General features: G+C 39.2%; 1 protein-coding gene across 1 annotated transcript in view; it reads left to right on the forward strand.

Annotated features, from left to right (window-relative positions):
• Ak9 (adenylate kinase 9) overlaps positions 1–16,659 on the forward strand; it is a 143,659-nt gene that overhangs the window by 118,744 nt on the left and 8,256 nt on the right. Inside the window, exons 32-34 of the mRNA XM_020176900.2 lie at positions 6,450–6,651; positions 8,660–8,806; positions 8,913–9,133. Coding sequence (XP_020032489.2) covers positions 6,450–6,651; positions 8,660–8,806; positions 8,913–9,133 — 570 coding nt within the window. The remainder of the gene's footprint in view (positions 1–6,449; positions 6,652–8,659; positions 8,807–8,912; positions 9,134–16,659) is intronic.

Consider the following 16,659-nt stretch of genomic DNA (forward strand, 5'->3'; position numbering starts at 1 on the left):
CTGTCCTTATTTTTATTATTTCTTTCTTTCTACCAATTATAATATTAGTTTGCTCTTACAGTTCTAAGACATCAAGATGCATCATTGTGTTATTTAATTGAGATTTCTGTTTTTTAAAATGTGGGCACTTGTAGCTATAAATTTCATTCTTAATGTTTTTCTGTATCACACAGGTTCTGGTATGTTGTGTTTGGTTCTAAGAATTGCTTAACTTGCCCTTTGATTGCTTCTTTTTCCCCATGGTACTGGAGTTTGCATTTGGATCCTTGAGCTTGTTAGGCAAGAGCTCTAGTACTTGAACTACTCCACCAGCGCTTTTTGCTTTAGTCATTTTTCAGATAGGGTCCCACACATTTGCACAGGCTGGCCTAGACTGAGATCCTCCTACCTACACCTCCCACACATAGTTGGAATTACCTATGCCTCCTACAGAGCTGGGATTACAGATACATGCCACCACACCCAGCTTATTGGTTGAGATGGGATCTGGCTAATTTTTTGAGTGGAGGGGACCAGGCTGGCCTCAAACTTCAATCCTCCCAATCTCTGCCTCCAAGTATATATGGCATACACATATAATCCAAGCCCACATCCTTTGATTTCTTGAATAAACCACTGTTATTTCAAAAGCTTATTGTTCAATATCCATGTGTTTGTTTAATTTCTGTAGTTACTCTTTACTGTTGATTTCCAGTTTCATTCCATTATAATCTAATAAAATGCTAGGAATTTTTCCAGTTGTTTTTGTATTTTTTAAGACTTGCTTTGTGGCCTCTCATATCTGATCTACTTTGGAAAATCTTCCATGATTAAAAGAGTGTATAATCTACTGCTGTTGGATGGAATTTTCTCTAAATGTCTCTTAAGTCATTTAACCTATACTGTAATTTAATGCTGATGTTTGTTGATTTTTTTTGGTCTGGCTAATCTTTCTATTAATGAAAATGGGGTACTGAAGTCACCTACTCTGTGGTATTGGGCCCTTAATGTCCAGTAGTGTTTGTTTTATACAGTTGGATGTTTCAACCTTCAGGGCATCTATATTTATAATTATTATTATCTTCTTGATGGCTTGCTCCCTTTATCAATATGTAGTGATCTTCTGTCTCTTCTGACTAATTTGTCTTGAAGTCTGCTTTGTCAGATATGAGTATAGCTACTCTTGCTTGCTTTTGGATTCTGTTTGCTTGGAATAACATTTTTCATCCTTTCAATTTCAGTCTATGTATGTCTTTGCTGGTGAGATGAATTTCTTGCAGGCATCAAATTTTTTTTTCATTGAAAAACCCTTTGTAGTCATTTCATGTCAGTCAGAAATCGCAGAAATTAGACAGAAAAAACCCAAAGGGACAAATACAAACAGACAGCATAGCATTGTTGTTGTTGTTTTTAATCAAATCAACTTGTCTGTGTCTTTTAATTAAAGAATCAAGACCATTTACTTTCAGCATTATTACTGAAAGGTATATACTAGTTTCTGTCATCTTCTTTTCATTTTTCTTTGGTGGTTTTGAATAATCTATGCTTTTTTCTTTCTCCCTTATTCATCTTATAGGTTTGATGGTTTACTGAATTAATAATGTCTAACTCTTTCCTAATTATCATTTGCTTATCCACTCTTCTACTGAGATTTATTCTCTCCTGTGCTCTTGTGATTATGTTTATCTTGCTTCATCTTTCATGTGTAGAATTCCTTTAAGTTTCTTCTATAATGCTGGTTTAGTGGTCATAAGTTCCTTTAGTGTATGCTTATCTTAGAAGGTCTTTATTGCTCCTTCAATTATGAAAGACAACTTTGTTGGGCATAGTAACCTCGTTTTGCAGCTACTTTCTTTCAGGACATGAGAAATACATCATTCCGAGCCCTCCTACCCATTTCTGCTGAGAAATAGTCTGTTGTTCTTACATGTTTGACTTTCTATGTGACTTAGCATTTCTCTCTTGCAGTTTTTAATATACTTTATTTGTTGTGTACTTTTTGCAGTTTGACTATAACGTGTTATGGAGAGGTTCTCTTTTGGCCATGTCTTTTTGGGAGTTCTAAATGCCTCCTGTACCTGGATATCTATATCTCCCAATAATTGGGAAATTTTCTGCTGTTATTTCACCAAATAGGTTTTATATACCTTTATCCTGTAGCTCTTGTCCCTTATCTATTCCAATTACACATATGTTTGGGCTTTTAATGGTATCACATAGAACTTAGGTGTTCTGTCATCCTTTCATTTTTTTTTCTTCTTTATTACTGTCTGAATGTAATAATTCATCAACCTTGTCTTCAAGTCCTGATATTCATCTACTTGATCTAAACTGTTGATGAGGTGTTCAACTGAAGTTTTTACTTGACTTACTGAGCTTTCTATTTCTAATATTTCTGTTTGGTTCTTTTCCAGAATCTCTGTCGTTTTATAGCTTACATATTCATATGCCTCATTGTCTTACTTCATGCAGCTGTTTATTTATATCCTCTTTGAATTCATTGATCATTTTAAAAATCATTCTTTTGAATTCTTTTTTGAGCATTTCATCTTCTTCAATATCTTTATAATCAGTTCTAGAGAGTTACAAACTTTTGGAGAAGTCATGTTGCCTTGTTTTTTCATATTTCTGTATTTCTATGTTGAAATTTGTGCATTCCTTGGGGTGGGTAGCTTATTCTACTTTTGTGTGAGGGTCTTCTTAGTAAGCAGCCTGCTCTTGATGATATGCCAGTTTTTGTGTACTGTTGAGTTTAATTCCAACTGTACTTCATAATATAGTTTCCCTGTGGCTTCTTTGGCTGTCTTTAGTGGATTATGACACTATGCATATTGTGTCAAAGCCTGAGGGACCTGCTTTCTCATAGGTCCCTCTGGTGGTTCAGGCAGGTGTGATTTAGATAGCAGCATATATAGAGTGAACCCTCTGTGATTGCTCCTCTGGTCTTGTCAGCAATGTATGATCTTATAGGGTATGGGAGTGACCTATGCTGAGGTCCCTTGTAGCTGAAGTGTCTAAAACCTTTGTGTCCTTTCTCTTTGCTGTTTATGGGGGTGAGTGTCCAAGAGCAGGAGTGTAGGGGGGCCCTAGCTATGCCTACTGGGAGACAAGTTGTTGGCTAGGAACTTATATCTCCCCTATTCCTTAAGTTGAAGTATCTGCCAAGGCTCAAATGAGACTGGGTCATGAGTAAAGTAAGGTACAGTTTTTCTCAGCTGGGCTTAGGAGTGTAGCTCAGTAGCAGAGTATACATTCAATGTACTCAAAGTGTCAGGCTTAATTCCCAACACTGCATAGGAAAGCAAATAAAAGCAAACCAGACAAAGAAATAAAGTAAAAACAATAAAACCAACAACAGAAAAGAAGAGGGCAAAAATAATATAGAATAAATTAAAAAATTAAAAAACCCTAAAATTAATTTTTAAAAATTTTGTTAGCAAATAATAGTTGTACAGGAATATACATTATGATATTTACATATGCACTAACAATATATATTAGTTACATTTACCCCCTCCATCATTCTCCCTCTTCTCCCTCCTCTCTTCTTAGAACAATTTCAGCAGAAATTAAGAAGAATTTAATTCTTCTGTTTTATATATGGATACAAAATACATCTACCATATTCACCCTCATTCCCCCTTTCCTTGTGTCCACCCACCTCCCACTGGTACCCACCCCTGGAAAAGACCTATTTTTCCCTCCTGCCCTTTATTTTTTTTAAAGTATGTATTGATAGTAAAAGAGGATTTTGCCTTAGTACTTCAGGTCTGTATGTATATATTATGCTTTAATTAAATTAACCTCCTCCTCCTGTCATTTACTCATTCTTTACCAATATCCGCCCCTAATATTCAATAGCTTACAATCCAGTGCTTTATATTATATTCATATATAGATGGGTTTTTTCAATATTTTTCATTCTCTAACATTTTCATAAAATTAATTTTTAAAAGGAAGAAAAAAGAAATGGAAAAGGAGTGAAGGAAGGAAGAAAAATTAAAAAGAAAATAGGGGAAAGCATGAGTAAGATAAACAGTGAAAGAAAAAAAGAACATTAAAAATTAAACATTAAAAGAAGAAGAAAATAGAGGGAGAGAATACATGTATATGTGTGTGCATCCATGCATACACAAAAAATCCCAGCAATAACAAAAATAAAGTCTTAGTGAAAAATAGAAATATTGTGCCCCTCCACCACCCTGTTTAGTTGTGTAGGCAATCAGAGCATCTTCCCATGTCTTCTAAGGCTATGCAGTCCTTGGGGAGAGCAAACACTGGGGTATTTACCCCTTTCTTCTTTGGCTTGCATTGCTCACCCTGTGACCAGTGGGAGTAGTTTGTGACTGGAGCAACTGAAATATATCTCAACTGGCCTGCACTCCAGTACGAGCTAATGAGAATGAGCTAAGGAGAAAGACAGTGCTCTGCTGACAAAGATTTACTCTGGAGTTATTTGCCTGCTCCTTCATAGGACAGAGCTGAGGCTGGGCACTGCAGCATGCCAGGGCCCCAAGCACTTTTTTACTGCCCACTTTGAGGGTGGGGAGATTCTATGGGTTAGTGACTGTTGCATTGGGGATGGGGAACAACAATCCACCTCCCACAACTCTGGCATTCAGAGACAGCTCACAAGTGAAATCACATGCCCACATGTGACTGCTCTTCCCACAAAAGCCTGCAGCTGGCTTCTGAAGCTTCTGACCTTAACAGGGAAGCAACCTCCATTCCTTAAGTATCACAGACCAGTTTCCCACCACATAGAGTTCCCACTGGGTTAGTTCCAGTGGCTCTCCCCAGTACTAAATCTCAAAACAGATGTCCACTGGGTCAATGAAATAGTATTGCTATAGGGCTCCTGGAAACAGAAAAATACAGGGGCCTCTGACCCTGCGTGTATAGTTTACATATACAGTTGTACACATATTACATAATATACAATATTACATAATTGGCAAATTTAGACAAGACCTCAAGGTGATTCTCCATTACAGCATCATGGCTATCTGCTGGGGAGTACAGAGAACTTTTCCAGAGGCAGTTTGCTATGCAGATCCCAGGTCCTCTGTTTAGGCTGCGCTTCTGCACAGTGCTGAATTCTGTAATAGGAATGCTCACTTGGACTCTCCCTCTTTCACCTCTACCCCTGTCTCTGCCATGCAGCCATTCAATAGGCCCTGGGGTGCTCGTCTCACCTCTGTTCTGCTATCCAAAGTCCCTGGGTTTCTCCGTGTCTCTGACTGTCCTCTATTGAACTTCAGTATACTCCCATAGCCACATACCTCAGGAAGCAGCTTCTCACCAGTTGTTTTGATTTTATCTCATGGAGAAGCAGGTAAACACTGGGTACCTCTAGTCCACCATCTTGGATCTCTCCTCAATAAACCTATTTTTAAGTTACAAGAAACTACAGACTAATAACATTCATAGTTATAGTCAAACACCCTAAATAAAATACTATAAAATTGACAATTTAATAAATTATATTAGAGTAAAAATTAGGAGTTTGTCAATATAAACTGCTGTTTAATACAGTTGTACACTGTGTGACATTTCCATCAATGATGGCCCCATAAGATTATATCCCCTAGTGATGTTATAGACATCTTAGTTTGTGCAAGTATACTCTGTGATGTTTGCAAAACAACAAAAGTACAAGCTGGGGACAGCTCAGTGGTAGAACACTTGCCTAGCATGCACAAGCCTTGGCTTTGATCTCTGGCACTGCAAAAAGAAAGTGCTTAATAGATGGATGTCTAAGGATATATCCCATTGTTAAATGTCACAAGACTGCAATATTAAAAGTCTGAATGAAGCCACGCATGGTAGTTCACTCCTATAATCCTAACACATGCGAGACTGAGGCAGGAGGATTATAGTTTGAGGCCAGCCAGGCAAAAAGTCATGGAGACCCCATCTCAACCAATAAGTTGGGTGTGGTGGTATGCATCTGACATCCCAACTATGTAGGGAGGCCAGAGGTAGGAGGATTGCATCCAAATCTAGCCCCAGGCAAAAACTAAAGACTCTACCTGAAAAATAACTAAAGCAAAAAAAAAAAAAACCAACCCAAGGCTAGGGGTGTGACCCAAGTGGTAGAGCACCTGCCTAGTAAGTGCAAGGTCCTGAGACACATATAGGATGCTTCCTAAAATTTTGCCAACTCATACAGAAGGAAGAAGACACTTAAACATTGGTTTGGTTATGAAGACAGACAGACAGACACACACACACACACACAAACACACACACATATACACAAACACTGTTGGCAAATTAACCAGATTCATCAGAAACACACCTGATCTTTGACAATTATTAATTCAGTAAAATATGGCAATTTTAATTTTCAAAATACTTTGAAGAATTTGAAGGTAAGCCTACTACTGATGTCATTAACCCGAGTCTGATAGTATGGTTAATGGATTCCTATGTGAAATCAAATAAGTTTACCGTTTTATGTTTTTCAGTTGCCAAAAAAATTGCAAGTGAATATGGCTTAAAACGTCTGTCAGTAGGAGATGCTTTGCGTGTCATATTAAACAACCACCCCAAAACAGAGCTGGCAGTTATGTTAAATTGGCATCTGCATAAAGGATTGACAGTACCTGATGAACTGGCTGTCCAAGCCTTAGACCTTTCTCTGATGGAAAGCGTATGCAATACTGCAGGGTAAGCAAGTGGGGGAGCGGGGAACAAGGGACAGAGCGAGGTGAGTCTTTCAAGTTGCTCGCTAGTTATTTAAAGCAATCTTAAATCTACTTTCTTTTTTTTTTGCGGTCTGGGGTTTGAACTCAGGGTCTCACGTTTGCTCGGCAGGTGCTCTACCACTTGAGCCACTCTGCCAGCCCACAATCTACTTTTAAAACTATGAGTACCCATGTGATTACGTAAAACCTGGCTTGAACATTCACATACCACTTTAGCGGCAGGTCATGCCACTTCCTGTAGCAGCCTTGAGTTATTTAAAAGCCTTGGGGCATAGGCCACAGAGGACTCACAGTGATTTTATCCCAGACCCTCCCCTGCCCTTCAGATAGTGATGGTCCTTCCCTGGCTCAGGTCCTACCCAGGGAGCAGTACCCCTCACCTAATGCCATGGTTGGACAAGGGAGTTACATGCTCTAGCTTTCCCCTCAGCTACCCTCTGCTGCGTTACCATTGCTCCTCCACAGAGCCAGTGGCCACAGCCAGCAGTAAAAGCTCTCCCAGGGGAAGCTCAATGCCCTAGTCTTGAGTTCAGGTCACTGACCTGGCTGGATGTTAGGAGCCTCCTGACTCTTCCTTGCCAATGGCCCTGAGTCAAGTCTTTGAACCGTTCTTCTAATTTCAGTTTTAGGGGAACAGATTCTGGGTGCCAGACTTTTCCCCCAACAATGACCCTTTGGAATAAGAAGGGACATATCCACATTGAGTTACCTCCTGCCTGATCATCAGCTTTGCATAGGAGGAACCTCCTAGGTCAGCCTTGATAGAGTCACAAAGGTTTTATTTTACCTTAATCCCAGGGTAATGACTGTTCATCCACTCTGGATTTCCCTAATCTTCAGAGCCACTCAAGCGACCCTTCCCAGGACAAACAAGTTGAGATACTCACTGTTTTAAAAAATAAATGAATAAAATGGTAGAATGCCTGCCTAGCAAGCCGAAGCTCTGAGTTCAAAACCCCATTCTGTCAAAAAACAAACAAACAAAACCTTAGCAATGGCACATTCATGCCCTCTCCAGTTGGTACTGTCCAGACCGCTGTGTGCGTTTATAGTCCTCTCTGCTGGGAGTCTTTGTGGAGCACAGGGGGACATGCCTTGTGACTCACAACCCTGGTCTAATACCCTTTACCGCAAGCCCAGCTGGCTCCACCCCACAGTGAGTTGCCTGACTTACGAGGCCACTCCTCCCACAACAACCTGTGTTATCAACTTCTCTCAGTGTCATAGTGACACTCTCATTGTCTCAAATGTTCCACTAACTTAAATTCTCTTCACCCTTTCTGCTCTGAGACATGTGATAGACCTCACCAACTCTCTCTCTCACCTTCTGCATCCCAGCTTCCTCCCAGAATATCTCCAGGAAAAATATCTCCAGCCAGAATATCCACCACTATTTACTGAGCAGACCCTGCACTAGTTGCTTTACACACCTGTTCTCTGATCTTTAAAACAATTTTAAGGGTTAAATATCATTTCCCTTATTTTACTAAAAACTGAAGCTTGGAACTGGGGATGTAGCTCAGTGGTAGAGCACTTGCCTAGTATGTGCGAGGCCCTGAGCCTAGGGGAGTTTACACCAGGTTTCAAGTCTAGGTCTGTCTACACTCTTTATTACTGTTCATGCTTAGATTAATAGAACCAATGGTGTTCCAGTGTTCAAGGTATAAGCTGTATTCGCTCTCAAATTCTGCCAACACCTAGTTCTGTGATGCTGAATGTCCAAATGCAGACCTCTCTCCACCTCTGCCTTCTGAACTGTGTTCACATGTACACTGCCCATTCTATGGTTCTTGGACTTGTTGAGGTTTAAGATGTAGAGATGAAAGGGAAAACAAAAAAGAAGATAAATGGAGTCGCAGAAGGGAAAGCCAGGGGCACTTCCTCTAGAGCTGGACCAGTTCTGGAAGATGGAAAGGATGTCAGAGAGAGAAGAAATGTGGAATTGCTATTTTCATGCTTCTCTTTGTTAGTGTGGTCATCGATGGATACCCTGTAACTCCACACCAAATGAATCTCTTGGAAACCAGGTCAATCATTCCCATAGTCATCTTTGAACTGGACGTGCCTTCCAAGGAGATTTTCAGAAGATTGCTTCTGGAAAAAAAAAATGAACAAAGGTAAAGCACATACCAAAAACAACGATAAAGGAATGAGCTGTAATCATCAAGGGGGAAAAATAAATGTATAACTGCCTTTTCCATTCCTTCTCTGTTTCTCTATTAGTTTGCCTTATCCCTTGCACAATAGTGCACAGATTATAGCTATCAAGAATGCAAAGTACCGCAAAAATGCTGATGAGATCAGGCAATTTTATCAAGAGCAGCATCAGAACTGGTATGTGATCGAAGGATTCCACAGTAAGTGGTGGGTATGGAATGCAGTCATCACGAATGTTCGAAAGGTCAATAGCTACATGCAGACGTACATGGAAAGAATAAAAGAAGGTAAGGAAATATTTCTAAAAATTAAAATAAAATGGGAACTTAGAACTTAAGCACACCTGACCCATGTTACTGTGATTTATGAAACTTGAACATTTGTCTTGACAATATCACTCAGTAGTTTAAACATACAGTACTAATCAATTATTGTGGCATCGTGGTCTGAATGTTTGTGTCCCCCCCGCAACACACACAATTCATATGTTGAAACCTAATCCCCAATGCAGTAGTATTAAGAGGTGGAGCTTTTAGGAAGGGATTAGCTCATAAACTCTCTGCCCTCATGAAGAGATCAGTGCCCTGAAAAGAGGCTAGAGGAGGCCTGTTTGCCACTTCCATTGTGTGAGGATGAGTGAGAAAGCACCATCTATGAGGGGCAGGCCCTCATCACATAGAGGATCTACTGGCACCTTGATCTTGTACTTCCTGAGCTCCAGAGCTGTGAGCAATTGTTGTAGTTTATCAATTACCAGTTTAATGTATTTTATCATAGCAACCAAACAAAGATATATAGGCATGTATATTTGTTCTAATAAATGACTGCTACCACTCAAGCTATCATTTATTTATCAAGTTTATTTTTTCTTTTTAATTGACACATAATATTGTACATATTTATGGGGTACGGTGTGCTAATTCAGTACATATATAAAATGTGAACTGTTCAAGTCAAGATAATTAGAACTTCCATCTCCTTGTCATTTCTCTGTATGTGGAGCCCTTGGACTACTCTCTCTTCCAGTGCTTCATAAAATAGATACTTGTAGCTTTGCAATTGCAACTATAGTTATCCTACTGTGCTGCAGAGCACTAGAACTTTTCCAACTATGTTCTGGTATCCGTTATCCAACCTCCCTTTATCTCCCCCCACCTCCACAACCTTCCTAGCCTCTAGTAGTCACTATTCTACTCTCTTCATTCTATGAGATCTTTTTTTAAGCTTCTGCATATGACTAGCAACCTGTGATATTTATCTTTCTGTATCCAGCTTATTACGCTTAACATAATACCCTCCAGTTCAATCTGTTTTGCTACAAATGACAGGATTTCATTCTTTTGATGACTGAATAATATTCCTTGTATATATATACCACATTTTCTTTACTCAGTCATCTAGTGATGGATATCTTGGTTGATTCTACATCTTGACTATTGTGAATAATGCTGCAGCAAACACAGGCATGCAGGTGTCCCTTTGATGTGCTGATTCCGCTTCATTTGAGTATAGACTCAGAAGTGGGATAGCTGGGTCACATGATAGACCTATTCTTTGCTTATTTGAGGAACCTCCATACTCTCCTCCATTGTGGCTGTATGATTTGCATTCCTACTAACAATATATAACAATGTATAAGAGTTCCCCTTTCTCTGCATCCTTGCCAGAATTTGGAGTTTTGTTTGTTTGTTTTGTTATGTCTTTTTAATTATAAGCATAATGAGATAAGATATCTTCTTGTGATTTTGATTTGCATTTCCCTGGCTAGTGTTGTTGTGCATTTTGTCATATACTTGTTGGCCATTTGCATATCTTCTTTTGAGAAAATGTCTATTTGTGATTTGCAGATTTTTCAATTGGATTTTGTTTTGTTTTGTTTTCCTGTTGAATTGTCTGAGTTCTTTACACATTCTGGATGCTAATCCCTTATCTGATGAATAGGTGGTAAATGTTTTCTCCCATCATGTCAGCTGTCTCTGCATTCTGTTTATTGTTTCCTTTGCTGTGCAGAAGCGTCTTAGCTTTAATTGACAAACCCCATTTGTCAAGTTTTGCTTTTGTTGCCCATGCTTTTGGGGTCTGATCCAAAAAAAATATTGCCTATACTAATATCTTAAAGTGTTTCTCATGTTTTCTTCTAGTAGTTCCACAGTTTTGGGCCTTACTTGTAGGTCTTTGATCCATTTTGAGTTGAGTGTGTGTATGTGTGTCTGTGTGTGTCTGTGTGTGGTGCTAGACTTGAACCCAGTGCTCGATAGGCAAGCACTCTGTCTCTGAGCGAAATCCTCAGTCTGGAATTAATTTGTGTGTGTGGTGATTTTGTGTGATTTGGATATGGTTTTAGTGTCTCCAATGCTTCACAAATTGACTTAATCCCTATTGTGAGGTAATAAAAGAGTGGAAACTTAATCCAACTATGCGGTGATAGGTGGGGACTTTGAGTGGTGATTAGGATAGATAAAGTTATTAGGATGGAGCACTCATGATTGAATCCCTCATGATTGGTGGCTTCATAAGAGGGGAGAAGCCAGAAGAGATACACATACTTGTACACAGTCCCTTCTGTGCGTAGTTTTGGGACTCTGCCATCACCAAATACGGCCCCTAGACCTTGTACATACACAGCCATGAGACAAAAGAAACCCTTTTTCTTTATATAGTTACTCAGCTTCAGATTTTTCATGATAGTAATACAAAATGGACTAATACAGGATGGAGTTTCATTCTGCATATTGATACCCAGTTTACCCAGAACTATGTTTTTAGTGCCTTTGTTGATTGTAGATGTGTAGGCCTATTTCTGGGTGTTCTGTTCTGTTCCATTAGTCTATGGATAAATTTTTCTTCCACTACCATGCTGCTCAAGTCACTGTTTATTGAATACTTATGTGAATCAAATACATAAGATAATACATACGCTCTCAGTTGTTTATTTTTTATTTTTATTTTAATTTTTTGACACTTGCTAGGCAAGTGCTCTGCCACTTGAGCCTCACTTGTTTATAGTGTTTGAAATGCCACATAAGAAGCTATTTTCCAGGTTGCTTAGGGTAGCTATATGGAACCAGTGGAGTGTGGAGGGACACTTGTACAAATTTTGTGTAGGAATCTAGAATTAAAATTATTCTTCCCATTTACATTCATCGTGGCATGACATAAATGCTCAATCTACAAAAATATTAAGCTTGAGATTTAAATGTCTTTCAGTCTATATTTGGAATCCATGGGAGAAAGTATTTGATTATATGTTTCTATTAAATCGTTTCAAGACTTCTCTCCAAAAACACACAAAATAGGAGGAAAGCTATCTATATCCAGTATTTCTAAAAAGAGTGATGACTCCTGCGAAGTTATCTTAGACATCTTACAGACATCCGTTTAATGGTTTTATAGAAAGCGTGAAGGAAATATACCAGGTATATGGCAGCAATACAACTAAGAGAATCTCATACAAGGAAGAACACAGTGAGGGTCTTGGTGATAGCTGCATCACTGTGTCTAGATTTTCTTCATCATTTGGGTACAACCAGTACCTTCAATCGAATGTTCTCCCTCATATGCAGACATTAGCTCAGGGCAAGCACAACAAGGGGATTGGACTTTGATCACATGATAAAGTGAGAGCACATAAGGGAGGTATAAGGATAGATAAGACACCCAAAAAACTAGATAGCATTTGTTGCCCTCAATGCAGAGAAACTAATGCAGAAACTTTAAAGTGACAGAGGCCAATAGGAGAAGGGGACTAGGAAATAGAGAAAAGGTTAGTTTGAGAAGAATTAATTTAGAATGTAACACATATGTACAGGAAAGCAATGTGAGTAAACTCCCTGTATAGCTATCCTTATCTCAACTAGCAAAAACTCTTGGTCCTTCCTATTATTGCTTATACTCTCTCTTTAACAAAATTAGAGATAAGGGCAAAATAGTTCCTGCCTGGTAGTGAGGAGGTGGGGGGGAGAGGGGGGGGCAGAGGGATAGGAAGGGGATGGGGGGTTGGAGAAATGACCCAAACATTGTGTGCACATATGAATACAGTGCATACAGTTCCTGTTTGTCTACAGACTAGGAATTTTTTCACCTGAGTAATGATAAGGCATAATGATAAGAGCATGAGGGAAGACAGAATTAAGTTTTTAGAAATCTATTCCCAATAAGTTCTAGATAGCTCCACACTAGTGAACACCACATAGCAGTCTTTGGAAGCAAAAAGGTGTGCATCTTTCATCTTTCTGTGACTCTATTTCACCCTCTCTCTTAAACTGGATTCCCTGAAAACAGACTCGACATGAAAATTTGTGTGCAGAAAACTTCATCAGGAATTGCATTCAGGAATGGAGTTAGTCACATTAAGCAAATAAAAATATAGGATACCCAGCTAAGTGTGAATTTTAGATAAACAATGAGTAATTTTGAGTTTAAGGATGTTCCAAATATTGCAAGGGACATACTTACACTGGAAACCATTCACTATTTCTCTGAAATGCAAACTTCACTAGGCATCCTGTGTTTTATCTAGCATCTCTCATCAGGAAATGAGAAAGGCACAGAAGTGGACAGAGGAAGAGACAACTTGGAATAGAAGTAGAAGCCCTCAGGAAATCCAATATGGAAATACTGAGCTGGGATAGAACTTTAAAGCTTCTCAAACAGAAGGCTTGAATCTCCCCCACCCCACCATCAGTTTATCATTGACCATAGGCCACCCTGGGAGTGGGTACAACTTGTACAACTGTACAACTTGTAACAGGGGCAATTCCCAGTGCAGTTGTGAGCCATCAGCACCACTGTCCCCAGCAGCTGGGAGATGGGTACATCAGTCCTGAACAGGGATTTGGTCCAGGCACTGTGCTACTCATTGTGTTATGTTACTCTCTAACTGGAATCCTCCCTATTCTCTTCTGCTTTGGTCACCACTTGATGATCTCACCTGTACCTAATTGCTTAGATTCACTCTTGCTTTTTGTTTGTTTTTTCACTCTATGTTTCTTTTGTACGCTGTTCAAATGATCCTGTCCTATGGGGGGGGGGGGGCAGGAGAGGGAGGTGTCAAAGATTACCCTGACCAATGAGATGGTGCAAAACTAGGGCTAAAAGATTAAAAGATTCCTCCTCATTCTTGCCACTTTCCAGAATAGGATAAGAGACATTGCCAGGTGCACCAAAACTATCCCAACCAAAAGAGTAAGATATTTAAGTGTCTTTTAAGACTTTAACTAATGTGATTTTAAATTAACCTGTCATGGCTGGGTTCCAGTGGCTCATCCCAGTAATCCTAGCTTCTCGGGAGGCAGAAATCAGGAGGATCATGGTTTGAGGCCAGCCAGGACAAATAGTTTGTGAGATCCTATCTCCAAAATAACCAGCACAAAAAAATGAGTGGTGGAGTGGCTTAAGTGCCTGCCTAGGAAGCACAAGACCCTGAGTTCAAACCCCGGTACCTCCAAAAATAATAAAATAAAATAAATTACCCTGTCACTAAACCTATCCAAGATTGGTGATATTTGGCACATCTAAACAAAAGAATAACCTAAGAATATATAATATTATAATAGGTTACTATAGCATCATATAGTTTAATACTATGATGTTATATATTATGATACTGCACACTTTAATAATACTAAATGTTATTGTACTATAGAACTATATATTATAATACTTTAGGATGATATTATATCACTACAATATTATAGTAGTATAATATTCTTTGAAGGAAAGAATACTGGCTTCTCCACCTTTTCAGATAAAATAATACATCCATTATTTATTACTACATAACAAATTATTCCAAAACCTAGCAACAAACAGCACATATACACCCATACAGTTTCTCTGAATCAGGTTTTACTGGGAGTCTGTCATAGGCTATAATTAAGATGGCTGTATGGTTTGGGTCTTAAATGTCCCCTAAAAGCTCATGTGTGGGAGGCTTGGCCCCTAGTTGATGGTGCTGTTGGATGAGGTATAAATTTTAGGAGATAAGGCTCAGTTTCAGGAAGTAGGTCACTGGGAGTATGCATTTGAATATTGGGACCTCAGGCCCATCTTCTCTCTTTTGCTTCCTGGCCACCTTGAAATAAGCAGCTTATACTACCATGCACTCTCTCCATGATGTATATATAGCCTTGCCACAAAGCCAAGAGCTACTGGGCCAAATAACCATGGACTGAAACCATGAGCTAAAACAAATCTTTTCTCCTTTAAGTTTGTTCTTTCAGGCATTTTGTCACAGTAACAGAAAGCTAACTAACACAGTCTCTCACAAAGCTATAATCCAGGTGCTGGCCAGGGTTAGAGTCTCTTCTAAAAGCTTAACTGGGGAAGACCCCACTGTCACGCCCATTCAAATATTGTTGACAAGATTTGCTTCTTTGAGGGTTATTGGATTGAGGACCTAGGTTCTTTGTTGGCTGTTGCCATGTGGACCTCTCCAACATGGCAGCTTGCTTCATTAGATGAACAAGCTGAAAAGGAAAGGAAGAGGGTCAATAAAACAGAAGTCATCGTCTTTTGCAATAGTTTTAGTGAGTGTGACAATGCTTTCTCTGAAGACTCTTGGTATTAGATCTGGTCATTTGGGAGGTGAGAATGGTAGTATCAGAGGACTTTTATGTGGTAAGTTTCAAAGTGGCATTGACTTTAGGGAAGCAATACTACACTGTAACACTTCTCTGAATTCTGTGAAAGATACACAAAGACATTCAGGAGATCCTATCCAACTGGCACTCTAAACTGTCTGGTATCCATTCTTGTGGCACACAGAAAAGAAGTCTAATTTACCTTCATTGACTCTATTCAGTCATAGATTTTTACCATTTGAAAAATACTGCACTCCAGCAGTACACATCCTAAAGACCTTGTTGAGAATTGTGCTAAAGCCACACTGACAAGTCCTAGCTTTCAGGAAGTGAATGGAGGATGGAGACCAATAAGCCAATGGTTTTAAATGACTGCCTTGTTGAAGGAGGGCTATGATGGCTTAAAGAAATGATAGTTAATTTTTTTCAAATCCCTTTATTTTGTGCCCACCCCTTCTCTACTTCCTATTTAAAAGCAGAATTGTAAAGTTGGGCACTAGTGGTTTGTGCCTATAATCCTAGCTACTCAACAGACTGAGATCAGGAAGATTGCAGCTTGAAGCCAGCCCCCATCAAATAGTTCATGAGACCTTATCTCAAAAAAAAAAAAAAAAAAAGCCCATCACAAAAAAGGGCTGGTGGAGTGGCTCAAGTGGTAGAGCACCTGCCTAGCAAGCGCAAGACCCTGAGTTCAAACCCAGTACCACCAAAAAAAATAAATAAAAGCAGAATTGTGAAAAGATTACATGGTGGTATATTCTTTGGGTGTGGCTTCCCTGCCATCCCTGTTTGGGGTTAGATCTAGTCACATGGGAGGTGAGAATGGCCACGTCAGAGGACTTTGTCACCTGCAACACCACAGCCTCCTCCCTAAGCAAAGGAAGCAGATTGGTGAGGTGAGGCGATAAGACATAGGTCCTCATACCTGGCCCACAAACCTCATTTATTCGTAAGTCATTTGAGGGCCTCATCCTCAAATGGCATGAGATGACATGTATATACTTTTTATGTACCCCAGTTAGAGAGGGTCTCCCTATTATTCAAAGAGATTAAATGACATGGGTTACAGAGTGCTGCTCTAGACCCTATTCAGAATATAAAACATTCTGAATTACCCAATATATCTGGCCTCAAAGGTTTTAGATAAATAATTTTAAGTCTGTATTAGTACATCTCAGATAAAATCATTTCTGAAACAAAAAAAAATCATTTCTCTAAATAAATAAAACTAT

Source organism: Castor canadensis, chromosome 1 (genome assembly GCF_047511655.1).
Source record: "Castor canadensis chromosome 1, mCasCan1.hap1v2, whole genome shotgun sequence".
Classification (NCBI taxonomy): Eukaryota; Metazoa; Chordata; class Mammalia; order Rodentia; family Castoridae; genus Castor; species Castor canadensis.